The sequence below is a fragment of the Xyrauchen texanus genome, chromosome 26, assembly GCF_025860055.1.
Source record: "Xyrauchen texanus isolate HMW12.3.18 chromosome 26, RBS_HiC_50CHRs, whole genome shotgun sequence".
NCBI classification, from domain to species: domain Eukaryota; kingdom Metazoa; phylum Chordata; class Actinopteri; order Cypriniformes; family Catostomidae; genus Xyrauchen; species Xyrauchen texanus.
In genome coordinates this window covers 6,537,204-6,557,480 of record NC_068301.1, presented here as the reverse complement: position 1 = coordinate 6,557,480, position 20,277 = coordinate 6,537,204, and the positions used below count along the sequence as shown (strand labels likewise).

The 20,277-nt window shown below is 36.1% G+C and overlaps 1 protein-coding gene across 1 annotated transcript; it reads right to left on the bottom strand.

Moving 5' to 3' along the window:
• Window positions 1–6,959: 6,959 nt before the first annotated feature.
• Window positions 6,960–16,396, bottom strand: LOC127619850 (pyruvate dehydrogenase (acetyl-transferring) kinase isozyme 2, mitochondrial-like). Its single transcript, XM_052092865.1, has 11 exons — window positions 16,128–16,396; window positions 15,625–15,766; window positions 12,965–13,036; window positions 12,660–12,844; window positions 11,891–11,980; window positions 11,721–11,798; window positions 10,207–10,283; window positions 10,023–10,121; window positions 9,317–9,427; window positions 9,080–9,193; window positions 6,960–7,835 (listed from the first exon to the last, which is right to left on the bottom strand). The coding sequence occupies exons 1-11, from the start codon at window positions 16,243–16,245 to the stop codon at window positions 7,692–7,694; spliced, it is 1,230 nt and encodes a 409-aa protein (XP_051948825.1). The 5' UTR covers window positions 16,246–16,396; the 3' UTR covers window positions 6,960–7,691.
• Window positions 16,397–20,277: the final 3,881 nt, after the last annotated feature.

Sequence of the window (20,277 nt, the reverse complement as noted above, 5' to 3'; positions counted from 1 at the left end):
ATGTTTTTCAGGGTCCTTAACTAAAAAATACAAACATTTTCTCTAATTACTAAATCAACATTTTAAATTAATACCTGCACTAATACGGTACATGCATCAACATAAAGTGCACTTCAACCTCATCTCAACATATTCAATATTCGGAAGCTGTACATCACTATAGAAGGAATAACCTTGCTATTAGAATGCATATGAGAAGGGATGTTGTGATGATGCTGCTTGAATATTTGAATCATACATGGGAATCCCACATGAACACCCCATCATGTCTATCCGAATTAGCACTGAGAGCCTGCTTAAAAATGGAAGGAAGTACCTGCGGCTCTTTCCCTAGGTGATGTCAGCATGAATGATTAATCATGTACCAATGTATTACTATAACGACATCTTAATGCCATTAATCAAAGTGCATAATTGACACTCTTGATAGATTACAGCTGTGCAAGGAAACAAGAAGAACTTTCGTGCACATTTTAAATAAACCCTCATGCGCATTATTGATATATATTACCAGTAAACAGCACTCGTGTCGAGCGATGTCTGCAAACAGTGCTTGTTTTGTAAATGTCTTTTTGACCATCACTGTTGTAATTGACAGCAAAAAGAAAATGTTCCCAGATAGGAGAAATGCAGGGGACTTCTCTATCAGTGTCTCGTATCTCATCACACTATGGTCCTAATAAAGTGCCCGATGTGGTGTTCTGCTGTTGTAGCCCATATGCCTCAAGGTTTGACTTGTGCATTTTGAAATGCTATTCTGCTCACTACAATTGAACAGAGCAGTTATCTGAGTTACCGTAGCTTATTTGTAAGCTCGAACCAGTCTGGAAAAGAAGGTTTGCAGGTGTTAGTAAGTGCTCAGTGAGTGTATATAAATGGGTATTTCTCAGAATAGAGGCAGAATTGGGTTGATGGAATTTTGGGTGTTGTCATTACCACCACGACCCATAATCACCATCACAAGCTGTAACGTGCTGGTGATGACAGTGCTTGTGATCACATCTTTGCCATTTTTGCAACAAAAAAAAAAGCCTCATGAATGACTAGCAAGTCTACCTGCATGTAAAATGAGGTAAATTAAATGTCTGTCAAGAAAGAAGTCTGGTGTTTTGATGTCCAGAAAGGTAAGAGAATTTACTCTTTATTCTTAGTGATAGGCAGTACACTTATTACATCGCATCACCAAATAAGGTATATTTTTGTTAACTTAGAAAAGAAGTAAAAATCAAAACACCAGACTTCTTTCTTGACAGACATGTGATCCACAAGGATCTCAAGTTACCATGGCTACCAAATGAACTTGATGTTGAAAAAAACATTATTTCAGTGCATTTTCTAAGCCCTGTTCTTGGTTCCCTGTGTTTTTGGTATTTCTTTATATTCTGAGTTACATTTACGTTTATGCATTTGGCAGACGCTTTTATCCAAAGCGACTTACAGTGCATTATTACAGGGACAATCCCCCCGGAGCAACCTGGAGTTAAGTGCCTTGCTCAAGGGCACAATGGAGCTTCTAAGCTTTCAAATGATACCTATTTTGTGTTGGTCAAGAGACTGTAATATTTTAATAATTATTTTTTCTTCTCTGGGGCCCATCTGAGCTTAAAGGGTTAAAGGAATAGATTACTCAAAAATGAAAATTCGGTCATTATTAAGACACTTAGTCATTTCAAATCCGTATGCTGTTATGCCAGAATTTTTGAAGAACCGTAACAACTTTTTTTCTCCTTTATTATTTATTTCTCAAAACCCCTTATGTTCCTCTTTATGTCTTCTTATCCTTAACTACCTTTTTTTCCCTTCCTTGTTTTTTGGGTAGAAGGGAAGTTTTGCTGTCCAAGAACTAGCTGATCAGGATTCTCCCTGTAGCTCAGAAACATGAGTTTCAGGCCGTGTCTGTCTTTTCAGAGGCAATTCTTACACCACAAACCACTCCAGCACAAGTGACAGCAAAGAATTCCTGCTCTAAGGGTTGGATGCTCCTTAAGAGCAGGTGTTACTTTATCTCTGTCTACAGCAGGAGCTGGCTAGAAAGTCAGTCAGCAAACAGAACGGAGGGCACCTGGCCATCATCCAAAACCCTGAGAAACAGGTAAAGAAGTGCAAGAGCTGTGTGTCTTACTATTCTTAAAGGAATAGTTCACTCATTTTTATTGACAAAAATGAATGCAGCTCTTTCCGTACACTGTAGAAATAGTTCAGTGTGACCATGTCTGTCAAGCTTTAAAACATCACGGACATAAAAACACCATAAAAGTAGTCCGAAAATAGCTTTGCATGAGGAAAAGACAGAAAATTAAGTTGTTATTCACTGGTAATCTTCATGTCGATTAACGCTAGCCCGTCTTTGTATTCAGAACAGACGTTTGGTTACAACACATGTGAGAACCAATGCCATTGTGGCATCCATGACAGTGTCACGCCATTTTTGGAATCTGGACGCAAACATGAGCTAGACGTGAACTTAAGCAGAGGGGAAGATTATTAGTGAAAAACGACTTCAGATTTGGTCGGTTCCACACTAAGCAATCAAATGGCTACTTTATGATGCTTTGTTTTGTCTTTTTAAGAGCAGACATTGTCACTACTAAATTAAGATGTTTCAAAAATATACATGGAACAAATACAGGTTTTGAATGACACAAGGTTACGTAAATAATGACAGAATTTTCATTTTTGGGTGAAATATCTCTTTAAATCAGCTTTTATATTATGAATGTGTATACATATACTGCTTTACATTAAATGACCTGAAGTAGCCCTGGTTTCACAGTTTTATGATTAAAACTGTTGGTCTGCAATGCAAATGAGGAAGGGATATAAGCTGATTCATGAAAATTAATAAAACAGAAGTGCTTAACATCCATTTCCAATCACATGTGACCTCTTGACTTGATGAAGTCTTTTATATGGAACTGCTGCCACATGGCCACTGGAACGCTTACTGGTTTGGCATAAGTGATGAAAAAGAAGGAGACTGTTATTGGGTGGATGGAACCAAACTGGGTGAGTGGAAACAAGTTTTAACAAGCTTTAATAGCTGAGAAGTCTCAACAGCTTCTCCAGAATGATTCAGTTCTAAATGACATATTTCACACGGAGTTTATAAAAGTACTGAATCATTTCCTTTCATTTTTCTTTGTTTTGGATACATGGTTTCTGTTTTCATGGTTTCACTCTTCCTGTCTTCCTCTTTGGGAACAAAAAGTTTGTAAAGATGGTGTGATGTAATTTTTTCACGCAGATGGACCCGGGTTCTAATCTGCCTTTAGTCCCACCTTTCCTCATCATGTTTCCTGTCTCCACTCTTAATATTTCCTTTAATACTAGTTATAATAACACATAAACTAGTATAAATTGATTGTCTAAAAGTGATTTGGTCTCAGTGAAGGCCGGGGAGTTGAGAGAAAGTTTTGATCCAGGTAAAATTAACCATGGCTTTACTATAGTAATATGTTTTTTGGTTGACGCCATCATTTTAATGCAGTTAACCATGGTGTTACTACATTATTATGCTATTTATATAGTAACCATGTTTATTTTTGTGGTTTCTTTGACAAAATACCATGGTGATACTATGTTTAATGTAGTAAAACTGGTCAATTTTTTCATTGTTAGGGTTAGGGGTTAGTGCGGTAGGGTGTCTGTGGGACTCTAAATAAACACAAACTCACTGCAGTGATACTGTATGCTAGTATTTCATTAGGAATGCAAATAGCATCTAACACTATTTACACATAGTGCAAATTAAATGAACGGCTATTAAAAAGGCATATCTTGGAAAACAGGATTTTCCTTGCTCTTTTAAATTGAAAGAATTCATTGATAAACACTGGGAACTATGAGGATAGTTTTCATAACCACAAACAATGTAGCCAGTTGTAACAAAATACATTTACATATAGAATTCTTAAAGGTACAGTAGCAAAAACAGCCTGTTTAATTCTAAGGGTCAGTAAGTGGGTGGACAATTGTCATGAAAATGAAATGGGAAAAAATAAATGGCTGCAAAAGTAGATTAGGGCCTATGTCCCATTTAAAAACAAAAATGTTGCCTTCACAAGATCAAACAATGCTCTTTAAGTGCTCCGGGGTCCCGTGCATTAATACGGCCCTGGTTATCATGAAATGTAATCAAGTGGTGGTGGCGTAGTGGCTAAAGCACAGGGCTGTTAATCAGAAGGTCACAGGTTCTAACCCCACGGCCACCACCATTGTGTCCTTGAGCAAGGCACTTAACTCCAGGTTGCTCTGGGGGGATTGTCCCTGTAATAATTGCATTGTAAGTCACTTTGGATAAAAGCGTCTACCAAATGCATAAATGTAATGTAACTCATGCTTGCAAACTAAACACTTCCCTCCACATTTTCATTTACCAAAGTGTATTAATTGTATTTATTTGGCACCATCTTTATTTGTCATGGCCTCAAACATCCACAATGCAACATCTACGTGTTAAAAGCCAGCTGACTCTAATGTAACCAGGTTATCTGGCTCAAATTAACTGGTATAACACCTTTAAATACACCCTCACTTTTTCTCCATAGTTTCTGGGAAGATTGACCATATTAAAGAAGACTGTGGCTGCATGGTGTAATCAGAGGATTTAAGTCGTGTGGCCACAAAGAGTTGGTATGATGCACCCTATTGCATGTCCCAGCCTTGGATCTGTGAGAAGGAGGCTTCTGGGTCCCCTTGATCATCATCTTCACCACCACTATCAACAGATGTTTATGGTGTGTAACTTGAGGGTGTGTTTTGGCTGTATACCTGGTCTCAGGGATTTAAACTTAAAATAATTAGAAGTATTAAAAAATTAAAATAAAAAAAATAAAAACTTAACTGACTGATGAAGTGGCAGCAGTTGTGGGACATTTTTTATTTATTTTTTAATTCAGACAAATATGTGGCTCTGTTTGCATAAAATAACTTGTTTTTTGTGTAAAACAAAAAGGTTTTTGTAATTTAAAATAAAAATATAATATTAACTATAAATTACATTTTATAAATACTAATTTTCAGCCCAAAATGTTTTTTAAATCTCAACATTTCTCTTTGCACGCAGGCATCTGACAGTAATTCCTCTTTTATTCACTAGGGGTCAGTATTGATACCATCAACAGGTGTGTATGGGCCACTCAAACCCCTTTTTTGTTTTCTGTTTCTCTTCATATTTGATTTGTAGATTTTAAAAGTGAACTCTTTAATCCCACAATGAAGTTCATAAATAATCTCTGAATCTCAAAATTTGCGTCATAAATTCCTTCCTTCAATCATAGCTTTAAATAATAAATATTTTAAATATAACTTCGTACAACTTGCAAGACAATGATGTAATGTCAACAGACCCTAAAACGACTGAAAAACATCAATTTAAACAACTTTACAGCTCAAAAAATACAAAAGTTTTAATAGAAGAATTAATGTAAGTTCTTTTTTAAAATAATAAGCTTCACATTTCTGCCTTTAAACCCAACAATAATTAACCCCATTCACTTCCATTGTAAGTGCCTCATTGTAAACTCCATTTTAGTTTTTTAGGACGGACGAGTCTAAATAATTTTTTGTGGTAATCGACATTATGCCACAAATGCTGTTGATTGAACGTAACTTGTATTGAACCTGGAGAATTCCTTTAATAATCAGTCAAAAGGTCAATATAACGAGTCTCTCTGATCCTCGATTTAACCCGCTATGTAAATATTCTCTAAATATTATCTTAGTTATATCGCATTTTCCTCCAACGAAAAGGGAGAACATTAGCAAATGCTAACTTTAAGCTAATAAACTTGTTGAAAATAAACGTATAAGTTGGCTCTGTTTATCAGTTTAGTCAAGATTATAGTTACTATTATATGTAGTTTAGGCCAACCAAACTAGACTACTGCTTAGACTAACTAGGCTACAACTCAATAGTCAAATGAAAAAAGTCTTTGGAAAGCAATACAAACAACATCTAAAACCTGTTTATTTATCTACTTTGTGTCTCACTTTTTGGCACACAAAAAGTAGGCCTGATTGTGGCCTTGTCCTGTCTAGTCCTACTGGCTGAATATTAGCCTTTATGTAAGATGCGTGTATGAGTGCCAGGTCGTGATTAATCATCTCTTGTCCCATACAACTTTTTTTTTTGTGTAGAGGCTTGTCTGATTGTATAGCGATATTATGTACCAGGTAATGAGGGCATCAGTCTGATCAAAGTACCTATTTTAGATAAATCAGCACCTACAGTGCTGGGCTGGCACTGATCTTGGAAACATTTGACCATAGTCCAACAAATGTCAGTTCAGACCTAAAACAGCACATAGGCTACAGGTACTGTTTCTATCTGAACCGTGAAGGGAAAACATTGCTGTAAAATCCCTGTTTTATTTAAATGTTTTTTTGATAGGTATAAGAATAAGTAATACAAAGAAAATTGATATTTGTGTGTAAACCTTTGATTGGTAGTGTACGTACACTTGGGCAAGAAGGGCTAGTAATCCTTTGCAAGAGTCTAGCTGCTTTATGGTGTAAATATATGGACTATGGCAACATTTGTAAAACATATATATGTTCATATATGGTTTTTACTGATATAAAAAAGTCAAATACTTGTTCATGATATGGAACATATAACAATCTGGCAGTTTTCATAAATACTAGTGGGATTTTAATATGCACATATATTCTCACTGAGCACTATGATCCTAATAAAGTGCCCAACATGGTCTTTTGCGTTTATAGCCCATCCGCCTCAATGTTCGACGTGTTGTGCATTCATGTTCATATATTGCACTATATCAGTTTTTTATGATATGTGTATTCTGAATTCAAACCAATAACTTGTTTCTTACATGTACTTCATACTCCTGGTTACATAATCAGAAAGAGGAACCTGCTAGGAATTAGTTAATATGTTCTTACAACTACAATACTTCCCCAAATTGTTTGAAATAACAGCAGATCATGCAGCTTGATAAAAAAATGGTCAGATTTATTTGGGTTATAAATAAAAAATAAACTCACACAAAAGGTCCTTTCAATGGCGATACATATTGTGAACACAACATTGTGAATATAGGAACGTTTGGGGTCATTTATAATGGATTGAAACAATAAGGCATAAGTCACATTCAAGTCCTGAATATGCTATAAACCCTGCTTAAATAATAGCTTCAAGTGTGATTTGAAAGCAATTGCCAGCCTCTTTTTAAAGAGGTAAAGTCTTTGGCCACAACCTCCCTTTTAAGGGCTAAATATCTGATTCACAACCACATTTCTTCTACCTTCAATGTTTTACTTTCTCGTCAAAATGCACACCCACAAAGCTCTACTCCATAGCTCTTTCACAGTTTCTAGACCTCCATCTTTTAACTCTGCTTCAAGCGGGGTCACATGCATCTAATAACATGTCATGCACTCACACCCGAGAGGCTCTTCAAGCCTGAGCTTTCCTGAAATGCTCCACTGCAGAACCACAGTAGTTACTTTCTTTTAAACTAAGGACCCTACACTTTGGCATCTTTTATTCAGGCCACACATTAGTGCCAAAATTAATTGTTCCCAGACAACAATACTCCCAAAATACATGGGATATCCTGTAGTTGGACCCCAGTCCAGCAAGGAATGCAAGCATTCACTATGGTGGCCTATAATGGCAATTTCTTAAAGGCCACTGACAAATCTTTGCAGCAAACAAGACGGGTGGTTCACTTTGCAGCCTTGTACACAGCTAAGTTCAGCGGTTCCTTGCTAGGCACACACCAGTCATCGGCTTCCTGGTTGACTTTGTAGTGGCGCAGGGCAGTCTTATTAAAGACGGGAAGCTTCTCTATTGAGTCTGTGGACAGGGCCTGTGGAAAGAAAAAAGTCATAATGGATTAATGATTTGAAGACTGACAGTTGTAATGTCCAAAGTTATCATACAAGCTTAACAAATAAGGTTAGGGAAGTGAAACCCATAAATTACAAATTTACAGGATCTTGTAGCTTGTTTTAACCTCTTCAACTCTGTGGCATTTTCAGGCTGCCGCCTGCAATTTTTCACACTCAAATTTAAAAGCTCACCATTTTTACCTGTGGCGTTATTGCCAAAAAAAAAAAAATTCAGAATATATGTATTATATAGATGAAAGCAAGTACTAGATATCACCTTCCATCACAAAATGGCGATCTGGAATGTAGGTGGCGCTCTAACGCATTTGAGCCCTCACAGATGTGCCCGTCTATAGACATCGACATTTTAAATTCACCCATCACCCCCATTGTTTCATAGAATATCTAGGCCTCTGAGTGGACTAGAAACTCAACCAGGGTGTCATCGTCCCCTTTTCGAAGTAGTATCAGGTTTAATCACTATCAATAGTCGATAACATATTTCAGATTATTTTATTTAGCATGCTTTTCCTGCTAGACATCGAAGACATTACATTGGATTATTCACACAAGCAAGTAAAACATTGCTAATTTTTAAGAAAACCTCACCCTCATGTCTTTCCAAACCTGTATGACTATTCTTTCTTTTTTTTCCAAAAGGAGACTTTTGGTACTAGAATGCAGAATGTTGACAGCTCTTTTCCATGTGACAAAAGCATCCCAAAATTGACAAAAAGCACCATAAAAATAGTGAATATGACACACTAAATTCTAAAGGCTCGGGTATACTTTCATTTTTCCACATTGTGGGTCGTCTCACTCACGGTCGAGGGCTTAGCCTTTCAAAGTATACACTTTTGACCACGAGCAAATACAAACCGTTTGGTGTATTACTCTTTGTGACACTCTTTTAGTAAAGTCAACGGCATATGCATGCACTGACAATGCGCACAGAGGAGAACTGTCTGCTTGCCGAGAAATATCTGGGCCGCATGTCCTCACAGGATGTGCCAATGAAAACCGAAGTATACTTTGGCATTAAGTCTTCTGAAGCCTTTGAGAGCTTGACAGCATGAGGTTATTGTATGCCTTCATTGTACAGAAAAGAGCTACGTTAACATTCAGCTAAACTTGTCCTTTTGTGTTCCTCATGAAAAAGTGAGTAATGGATGACCACATTTTCACTGTTGGGAGAGCTAAGACTAAATTGATGATCTCTTACTTTAAGCTGAATTACAGCGTCTGTTCCATAGCCCTCCATTGGATAAAGCTGGAGATCACCTTGAAAGTAGCGTGCGTACAGACGGGAGATGGGAAGACCATAACCAAAACCAGCCTGATAATAAAGGGGAATAAAAAATAAAACCATTCTATTGTGGTGTTTTGACTTACATGTTTATATGAACAATTGACTTTACGATACAGGCCAAAATATAGACCTTAATTTGTCTAATCTCACCATTGGGGTCCGTTGATGGTCACCAAGATTTGGTCTGGGTGCTGTCGAATACATGTAGCTGAAAAGTCTATCAATCTTCCTGAATGGAACACCACCACCCTGGTCACTAATCTAGAACAAAAGAAAAGTGAATATTTAAAGAATAATCGGATTAAGACAGTGACTGAAAAAACTTGTTTTGTGTGAACAGGCCAGGACTCTTGTATAGGCCTGTGAATAAGAAGCTAGATTTTCTATTACAGAAAACCCAGGGAAACAGGTCTCTGTTTAACACTAAGTAGCATGGATATACAGTAATTAGTCTGCTTTATTGTGCTCTCTTGCCCACAGCAGGACAAAGATTAACAATGTAATACAAGGGCAACGCTGGTTTTCCATTTATGGTAACAAATGATGCAGTAATCTGATTCATCTGATGCTTGATCAAGGGCGGTAAGAAAATTAATCTTTAGAACAGTTTATACAACATTTTTATCAGTGATCTCTGGATGTAGGGCAGGAGAACAATGAAAGGGTAGAATGAGAGGGCGAGAAGGGTGTTTGGAAAGTATGATTACAGCAGGGTGATTGCATGACCTCATAATTAACAGTTCTATAGGTTAAAAAAATTCAAGAGATCATGAAAAGTACTGCAGCAAAGTGCGGAAATGCACAAATTGGCACCATGTAAATCATATCACAAGTATTTAAACCTTGGCTCACTCACCTTGATTGAAAGGTCCTCTGTGCCTAGGGCCACGATGACTTTAATTGATGGCAGCGTCCTTCTCGTTTCATGATTTTCAACAGTTGCCCTCATTGCATTCTCGAGTGAAACGAGACATGAGAATAAACCCACTAATCATAAAAATCCTTAAATTAGCCATGCAAAATCAAAGCTTAATGCCTACCTTGAAGAGCTCAAAAACCATGTGGTAGAGATGAGAAGGAACATAGGATATTTGGATTGGTTGGGACTTGTTCTTTGCTATAACAGAAAACACATTGTAAGATACAACGAAGGTACTGCAGTACAGAATATATAGAACAAATAGGATCTAGCAATCAATCTATATATACACATACTGGCCAAACGTTTGTAATAATGTACAGATTTTGGTCTTATGGAAAGAAATTGGTACTTTTATTCACCAAAGTGGCATTCAACTGATGACAATGTATAGTCAGGACATTAATAATGTGAAAAATTACAATTTGAAAAAATAAATAAAATAAATTCAGAACTTCTTTAAACTACTAACTTACTAATTACTACTTTAAAGAGTTCTCATAAAAAATCCTCCATGTTCAGCAATGACAGCTTTGCAGATTCTTGGCATTCCAGTGGTCATTTTGTCCAGATACTCAGGTGACCTTTCACCCCACACTTCCTGTAGCACTTGCCATAGATCTGTCTGTCTTGTCAGGCACTTCTCATGCACCTTACAGTCTAGCTGATCCCACAAAAGCTCAACGGGTTTAAGATCCATAACACACTCTTCCAATTATCTGTTGTCCAATGTCAGTGTTTCTTTGTCACTCTAACCTTTTCTTTTTCGGTTTCAAAAGTGGCTTTTTCTTTGCAATTCTTCCCATAAGTCCTGCACCCCTGAGTCTTCTCTTTACTGTTGTACATGAATCTGGTGTTGAGTGGGTAGAATTCAATGAAGCTGTCAGCTGAGGACATGTGAGGCGTCTATTTCTCAAACTAGAGACTCTGATATACTTATCCACTTGTTTAGTTGTACATCTGGCCCTCCACATCTCTTTCTGTCCTTGTTAGAGCCAGTTGTCCTTTGTCTTTGAAGACTGTTGTGTACACCTTTGTATGAAATCTTCAGTTTTTTCTTTTTTGTCAATTTCAAGCATTGTATAACCTTCTTTCCTCAAAACAATGATTGACTGATGAGTTTCTAGAGAAAGCGGTTTATTTTTGCCATTTTTTACCTAATATTGACCTGCCAGTCTATTGCATAATGTGGCAACTCAAAAACAATGTTACGCTTCATTTAATGAACCAAATAGCCTTCAACTGTGTTTGATATAATGGCAAGTGAATTTCTAGCGCCAAATGAGCAATTTAGCATGATTACTCAAGGATAAGGTGTTGGAGTGATGACTGCTGGAAATGGGGCCTGTCTAGATTTGATCAAAAATTGCTTTTTTCAGATAGTGATGATGCTTTTTTTTTTATATCATTAATGTCCTGACTATACTTTGTGATCAGTTGAATGCCACTTTGGTAAATTAAAGTGCCAATTTCCTTCCGAAACAGCAAAATCTGTAAATTATTCCAAAAGTTTGGACACCAGTGTATCTATCTATCCATCCACCTACCCATCCGTTCATCACTATTTCTTATCGATCAATCTATCTTTTTAAAAATAGTAATTTTTAACTGGTTTAGAGCAATTGTATTCCTCACCGTTGATCTCCTTAAGCTCCAACTCAGGGGATCCGAGGTAATACTGCTCACAGAGCATTTTAGCACAATCATAGGCATCTATAAAAGAACACAGAACATTACTTGTAACTTTACACTTGTCTTTAGTGTAATATTTGCATCCAGTGTCAACTATGCACCAGAAAGCTTACCTCTGATCACTTCTGTTACATCACAGCATGAGTCAATGCACCCAATGCTGCTCGGGTGTCCTGGCTTTGTGGTGCCATCAAAGATCAGAGCTGAAGATAAGACAGGAAACAGAGGTTATATAGGTGTATTAGTGGTGGTAATCATTCTCTCATATCCAGTTAATAAGTAACTAAAACAGGAGCAGGCTGGATTATTCAGAATCTACTGACCTATGCGTTTACAGTGCTGAGAAAGCAACTATTGTTGCCAAGAGTGCAGATGCCAAGCCCAGATATTAGAACCAGGGCAAAAAGTAATCAATAAGCCATTTGAGGGCGTGTTGCAGTGATTTTACCAAGAGTATGTTGTGTAACAGTAATGCATGACCTCGTGTGGCTTATTTATTTGATAAAACAGTGGCAATAGCAATATGACCCAGTTCAATAAATAGTTATTATTAATAATAATCAGAATAAAAAAATTATTCTGCAAAGTAAAATAGTTCAAACTCTAAGTTGTTTATGATCGCCAAGAAATGAAGCAACTTAATGTAGAATGTGCGGTCACAGGTCTCATCCAATCAGAATTTAGGGTCTGGACTATCATTTTATAACAATCATTACCACAATCAGGTGAACTACAGCGAATTTATTTTGAAATTCGCCATGCCCTGCTCTATCAAACTGATTTTATGAACTACTTCCATATATCCCCAAATATTAAGCAAGTAAGAGTGCTCTTTATCTTATAAAATGGCTAATGAAAAAATAAAACCAATTTCAGACTTACTGTGCTGGTTAATTAGCATCCGAATGGAGATGCGGCTCATGTAAAAGCGGTCCAGAAAGTACTGAATATTCTGACTTGTGACATGGTCCTCCCCATATGCATCCCTATACTCGATAACACCCTGAGCCATGGTGGGTACCACATCATTATGCCTGTTCCTAATGGTCACCAGAGCTTCTACAAATCTAAGGGGGCAAACAACAAAACAACTCCATTAACCATGCTATCATTGTTTTATTATCAATTTTAAGATATTTTGAAAATGGATGAACATGCTGGATATGTATTTGGATGGAAGAACCTACTCTTCAAGAACACTAGGGTCATCTGGGCTCATGCCTTGGAATTGTAGGATCTCCAACAGGCTTTGGACAAACCTGAGAAGGTAAGAGAGAAAAGAAGACAAGGGGATTGTGAGGTTGAAGTGTACATTGTCATATTTTAACAGTTGAAACTGAATGTATTCTTTTTTCTGGTGCTTTTGAACTCTTCAATTGGTGCTTCATTCTAAAATACAACTTTTGACCTTTGCACCTTTCTTGACCACTAGGGTTCCTGCCAGGGCCGTAGCAAGGAATTCTGGGATATTGGTCAGGCCCCTTTCATATAAAAAATACAGTTTAAAAATGGTTGTGGGTGGGCCCCGCTGGACCTGTGGGCCCCTAGAATTCTTTCTAGCTTTCACCTCATTAGCTACCACCCTGGTTCCCACACTTTTGACCAATGAATTTCCATGACATTTCTATTAATTCAAAATTACTTTTAAAAGGAATGTTCCTGGTACAATACATGTTACAACTCAATCAACCGCATAATGTTGATTATCACAAAAAATATTTTTGACATACCTCATTTATAAAAAATAAAAAAAATTGTGGTTAGACTTACCAAACGTTTCCACTAGTGCATGATGAGTGAAGCAAAGCAGCGTTTTCAATTTATTCCAATGAGAATCCACCTTGCAACTATGGCACTCGGCTCCCATTGGAATAAATTGAAAACACCCACTTCGCTCACCACACGCCAGTGACAATGTAAGGCAAGTCACTTACAATGAAATGGAGCGAGCCTATAAACGGTAAAAAAAAAATACATATTGTTTCAAAAGTATAGCCACAAGATGTCAACTTTATCCGTGTTAACATGATTTTGGTAATCAACATTAGGTTGCAAACACCGTCGATAGAGCCAATTTGAATTGATCCCGGAACATTTCTTTAATATAATATCAGGGATGTAAACTCATCAGAGATGAAAAAGGTGAGGAAGTCATTGCAGGAATTCCAGGGGTTTATTTTTAGTGATTTGTTTGATCCATTTAAAGCTTTTTATATGCGTTTACACTTAAAGTACCCATTTTAAGTGATTTTAAAGGTCAAATGTAAAATTTTACCAAAGAATTTGAACAAATTAGCTTAAAAAAGAAAGGAGTCTCTAGCCAAAAAGAAAAGTAGTGTGCATCCCTGAATATTACAGTAGCCTATATATATATATATATATACACACGCATCTCATTTGCGTCTAACATTCATTGTATTCCCATTTCATTCACACGCTTCTGAAATCATCTCATCATCAGACATCCTGGATTGTTTTATCTGAGGTAGTATGCCTACATAGGACCTCTTATTATTGCATATTGCACATTTCTAAGATTTATTGTATTTATTAATTTACTTTTGTTTCTATGCTTGAGGTTTAACAATTTTTGAACCTTTATCTGACATATAAGGCATCTTGTTGTGATGTTGTGGCATTACCGTGTGATTTTCCATATGGTAGTAAAAACACAAACTTGTTGATCACGGTCTTGAGGGATGTCGCCCCTAGACCTTTCTCTAAATGGTCAACATTGGCATCGACATTCATATATATACAATTTTATAGGGATTGTTGGGACAGAATTCGGTTTGTATTCCAGGTACCAATCATTGCAATTAACTAATTTAAATGCTTACTCTTATTAGAGTACAAAAGTCTCCAATAATACCCTCAACAACTCTACACCTGCACTCTCACAAAGATCAATATCTAGCATTTAAGCATTTTTGGGGTGAGCAAACTACAATAATGTATATTAGTTTTTTGTCATTTCCATTTTCCAGGCCTGGACATCACAATCATTTAGAAATTCCCTAAGATTGCCAGGTTTTCCATGACTGTGGGAACCCTGCTACTAGAAAAAGCAATGAAAATCAACCTTCACACTCCCTGCACAGTTTTTCTACTGTTCTAATTCCATCCCACCAGCTCATGGTTCTGCGAAAGCACTTTGGAACGTACAGTATGGTTCCAATTCAGTACTCGAAAACAAGTCTTTACGTCACATGTTCTCAAATTTCACTCCACACTCAACCGCCATATCCGTTACATAAGCGTGCGCACTGACTAGTAAACAAGTCGAGTGTAAACGATATCTGCAATGGCATTTGAACACGTAACAACATTTCAATAGCCCAAAATATGTGTAGTTCTTTAATATATATATATTTTTAGCTTGATATATTAAGGAAATACCAACAAACAAAAACAACAAAAGCTTTTATGGGGTGATACAGTAAGAAATTATTTGTGTGTTCAAAATGTTTCTAGTTGTAAACAGGAAACATGATAAAAGTTGTACTAACTCTTTAGTACTCTTAAAACTGCACTTTTAACAGCCGAGTGATATAATGCACGTAGGGCCGCCGCAAAACTTGGAAAACAGCGGGATGAGGAACTAGGACAAAGTTTATTGTTCAGTTAAGAGGCGTGGCTTATATTACATAACGGAAGCTTGAAAAATCAATCATTTTAATAGCTTCATTTTTCAACATGTTTCAGAAATGAACAAAGCCAACATGTGTTATAGTTATACAAATGTATATTTGTTTAAAGCTTGTTTACTCACGAATTAGACAAAGCATAAAAATGTACATGAGAAGGTTCAAGGTATCTAATGATGTGATGTTACCCCGGAACTCACCAGCTATGAACTAGTTGAACAGACGGGGTCATTATCATTCGGTCTGGTAAAAGGTTGATCTCCTTCAAACTGTTACTCAGTCTCACAGGAAGCTCTTGTCTCAGGAAGGAGAAGGATGTCTTCTCGCATGCATTTGTTGAGCCTGCAAAAACATAATCAGACAGAGTGAATCCTACATTGTCCTGACTGGCTACAGTGTTTACAGTAAACTAAAGCATCATTAAGTACTCTTTTCAGATTTCACTTATCTGTATCTGAAATGTACATTTCTGACTAGCTACTTAAAACACAAAAGTGACAAGGTTGCCAATCCCAGTTATTTCCAATCATACAAAATGTAGCTGTTTTGGTGCAATACAGAAAACAAATGCATGCACTCATTGCTAATATGCATTATTATTATTTGCATTAAAAAACTATGCATGAACTAATGTCTTGTATATCATTAGTGTTCAGCTCTGGTTGCATCTTGACAGCTATATTGCATTACATTTTAAACTCACCGAAATCCAAGAACTGCTTCATTGACAAAGGCGATGGAGAAAATTTGGCGTAGTGATCAATGTGCTTTGGCGCATTTAACAAAGCAGCATTCCTCATCATAAAGCGTACAAACTTCATAGTGAAAGAGCTATATTTCCGAACTATAGAAATAAATGCAGCACGTTGTTTTCAGCGAACAAAACAACGATGGACCTTAGATATCCGTCTCTCCTCGTGCGTAATTCTCAATTCAGTCGGGGTTGTCTCGAGACTGTTGTTGACAACTGCCCCTAAAGTTTACTTTCTTGGACAATGTGACCCGCCCACATGAATGTCGATGCCAATATTGCCCAATTAGAGAGAGGACAAGGGGTGACATCCCTCTCAAGATCGTGATAAACAAGTTTGAAATGTTTTGCCCTGTACCTTAACTTGCATTTGCGTAATGTGATTTTGCACCCATATGGGTGCAAAATCACATGGTAATAGCACAACAAGGTGCCTCATAAGTAAGATAAATGTTTAAAAAAGGGTCAAACCTTATAAAACACAGAAACAAAAGTAATTGAATAAATACAAATGGCTAAATAGGAATCAATCTTAGAAATGTGCAATCTGCAATAATAAGATGTCCAATGCAGCCCATGTAGGCTTACTACCTCAGATAAAACAATCCAGGATGTCTGATGATGAGATGATTTCAGAAGCGTGTGAATGAAATGGGAATACAATGAATGTCAGATCTAAATGAGATAAGTCCTTGTTTATGAGAGTAGAGTACAAGGAAGTAAATCGTTCATAAATATAGAACTTGGCTAAATACAACTTCAAAACAACTTTAAAGGTGAATCATGAACTTACATAAACTGAAGTAGGGAATCAAATCTAATAATTTAATCATCAACAATAAAAAACAAACCTTAAGTAGACCAGTGGCTCCGAGCACTGCACATTTTGCATATCTCCCCTTTCTTGGAGTCTCCACTAACATGCTGATGAGTTCAATCAGGTGTGTTTGATTAGGGAGATAAGGGGTTGATTAAGGGGTCCGAAGGAGAGGGAGGGGGTCATCATGTCCCCATCAATGTCTAAGGTGGTTACGGCCCATTAACAAAATATCAAATCAGAATTTTGCAAAATTCACTTTTACATGGTGTTTGAACATAAATGTGTGTTGGCAGTGTGTGTACACAACCACCATATAATGATACTAATCTACCCAGTTTTTAAATACCCATTAATCATCAGCACTGTCCCAGAACAAGCCGTTCGCCCTGCCCACGACTGTTGACAGACATGTACACCAATTAATAAGTGAACATTATGCAACATGTCTGTTTGTGTTTTGTTTCGTTATAGCGCATAGCGAACGTTGTAACAGTATTTGTGTGTATGTGTGTTGCTCATCCATCGTTGCAAAACTGCTGAAAAAAACTCCACAACAAATAAATACATTTATCAAATAACCATTCGGAAACGAATTTCCTGGTTCATTCTCAAAGTTGTTACTTCTGACGGAGTCTCTCCCTCATCAGTGTCTGACTCTGATTCAAACATACAGGGCCGAACACCTCTATTTTTGCTGTCAGACACATTCTGGGTACACCAAAGATTTAAGTTACATCTTGTGAAAAGGAACATAGGTGCGCTTTAAAGTAATATAGCACAAAACACTTTTCATGCATAACATTTGAGTAAAAAAAAAATTATAAAAAATTAATACAATGCACAGGGCCGTTTCTGAGCATATGGGGGCCCTAAGCGAAATCCTACTTTGACAATAATAAAAATTATTAATCAATTAAATAATGCCATTGCTTTGCAATAAAATTGCAAATAAAATTTGGGCTGTTTCTTGTTGTCAATAGATTATGTAATGCACTACACCTTGTGGTTACTCTATAGGAATATTGTTATAATGTTACATTAGTTCTGAGAAAAGGGATAGCATTACGTCTTTGTAGATTCCACTTGGTTTGATATTTTGTTTTTAATGAGCCTTATGAAATTCAGACATTTCTAAGTGTGACTAAGCGTCAAGAAGAGTCCAAATATCTACAGTAGGCCTATTATAGCTATTGTAAGATTACATTAAAAGAGAGCCATTCTGTCACTTACTGTACAGTAGAAAGCAGTAAGAAGAGGGAAAATAGATATACATTTTGCCTAAAAAAATTATATCATTGATTTATCATATCATTGATATATATATATATATCCTTAATTCAGAGATGTCAACCAAACTGCAGCAGACGAGTTAGACTGGAGTGAGATTTTTTTTTCTTCTTTTTTTTATTTTTTATTAAGATTCAGACAAACTAAGTCAATGTACAGTCAAAACTACAATAAAACATATATAAATAGAAAAACAATACAGCCAGGAGGGAAGGCTAAATATCATGTAAATATATTGAAGGACTCACATATAGAAACAGTTTTAATTGCTTTCTTATTATCTGAATTAAAAATAGTCTTGATATATATTTGAATTTCTTTTTCAAGAACCAAAAACAAAGTTTGGGATTTACTGTACTTACATTTATGTACCGTATATGAAATTTAGCAAAAATTAAAATTAAATTTATAATATAGTATTCTTTCCTTTTATTTGAGGGGATACTAGTAAAAACCAAATATAAAATTATCTAAACATAAAGAAAAAGTGGGTTGACTGGAGTGAGATCTTTTTTTTTATTTTTTTATTGAAGGCAACATTGGGTACAAACGTGTAAAACCATCAATATACAATCAAACATTTATACAGTCATACCATACCAGAGACAAAGAACAACATACACAAAAGAAGAGAAAAAAATAATAATAAAAAAAAAAATAAAAATAAAAACATATATACTAAATAAAGGTGGAAAAATAAGAATATTAAGAGGAATTGGGGAATAGGTCATAATATTGACACAAAAGTTTTCCATTCTTCTTGTTCTTTACAGCTTGTGTGATTTAAGAAGCATATTAAGTTCCAAGATATAATGTTTAAAACACAAGGAAGACTTATTACATTTCTGCTTGTGTATAAAGAACTTAGCATATAAGGTTATAAAGTTTAATACAAACTCCAGGGTGCCATCTTGTGGGAAACAAAAGTAACAGATAATATCTTTCAGGGAGAATGAGTGAGTTATATTTTGAGATTGGAGAAAGTGAGTACCCAAATCTTCCCAAAACCTTTTGGTAACTGGACAATTAAAAAATAAATGAGGAATGGTTTCAGTGTCCTGTTTATAAAAGCTACAGCATGTGTCAATATCTAGAAACTTAGCAACAAACCAATTTGTAGGGTAAACGTTATGTAAAAGTTTAAAGTGGACCTCTTTAGCTTTATTAGAGATACAGTATTTGTGAGGAATCAACCATGTTTTTTTCCAATTTATTTCACTTATTAGGGAATTCCAATAAAACATCCCCCTTGGAGCAATGGAGTTACTCTTTTGCAAATGTCGCTGAATATGCTTATTATTACATTTTTTATCAGACAGTTCTACACCATCCAACATAAGTGAAAGCTGTCTGATATCTTTGTTTCCATAGCTCAGATGACTTTTAATTAATTGTCTGATTCCGATAGGGATGGCATCAGTGATAGATTTAAAATCTTTAAAAGGTATTGGGAAATCATGAGCAACCATAAACTGTTCATAAGAGAGCATGGTGCCAGAATCATCAAATAAGCAGAGTACGTGATTAATTCCTCTATCGAACCACTTAGGGAAGAATACTGATTTATTCCTAATAAGAATGTTGCTGTTGTTCCAAAGGAGAGATTTGTGTGGTGAGAAGTTGTGATTGAAGGATAATTTCCAGGCCAAGAGGGACTGTTGGTGGAAGTTGGACAATTTGATAGGTAATTTATTTGGTAGAAAATTACACTTTAGAAGAAACGAGAGCCCACCCAGTTTATTAAAAATAAAGTTTGGAATAAAGAAAAAAATAGAATCAGGATTTCGAATGCACCTTTTTAACCAATTAATTTTGAATGTGCTGATCACATCTATAAAATCCAAAATCTCTAGACCTCCCTTTTCTTTAGGGTTAGAGAGAACATTCTTTTTAAGTCTATGAGACTTGTTCTTCCAAATGAAATCTAAAAAAGTCTTGTTGACTTGATTAGCAATTGAGTCCTTTACAAAAAGAGACAAGGAAGGGTAAACAAAG

Excerpts from the sequence above, each read along its gene's own strand:
- LOC127619850 (XM_052092865.1), bottom strand. The coding sequence starts at position 16,245 with ATGAAGTTTGTACGCTTTATGATGAGGAATGCTGCTTTGTTAAATGCG. Across the intron at positions 11,981-12,659 it reads GATGCTAATTAACCAGCACA|CTCTGATCTTTGATGGCACC; the intron begins GTAAGTCTGAAA and ends TCTTATCTTCAG. Across the intron at positions 9,194-9,316 it reads ACCATCAACGGACCCCAATG|GCTGGTTTTGGTTATGGTCT; the intron begins GTGAGATTAGAC and ends CTTTATTATCAG.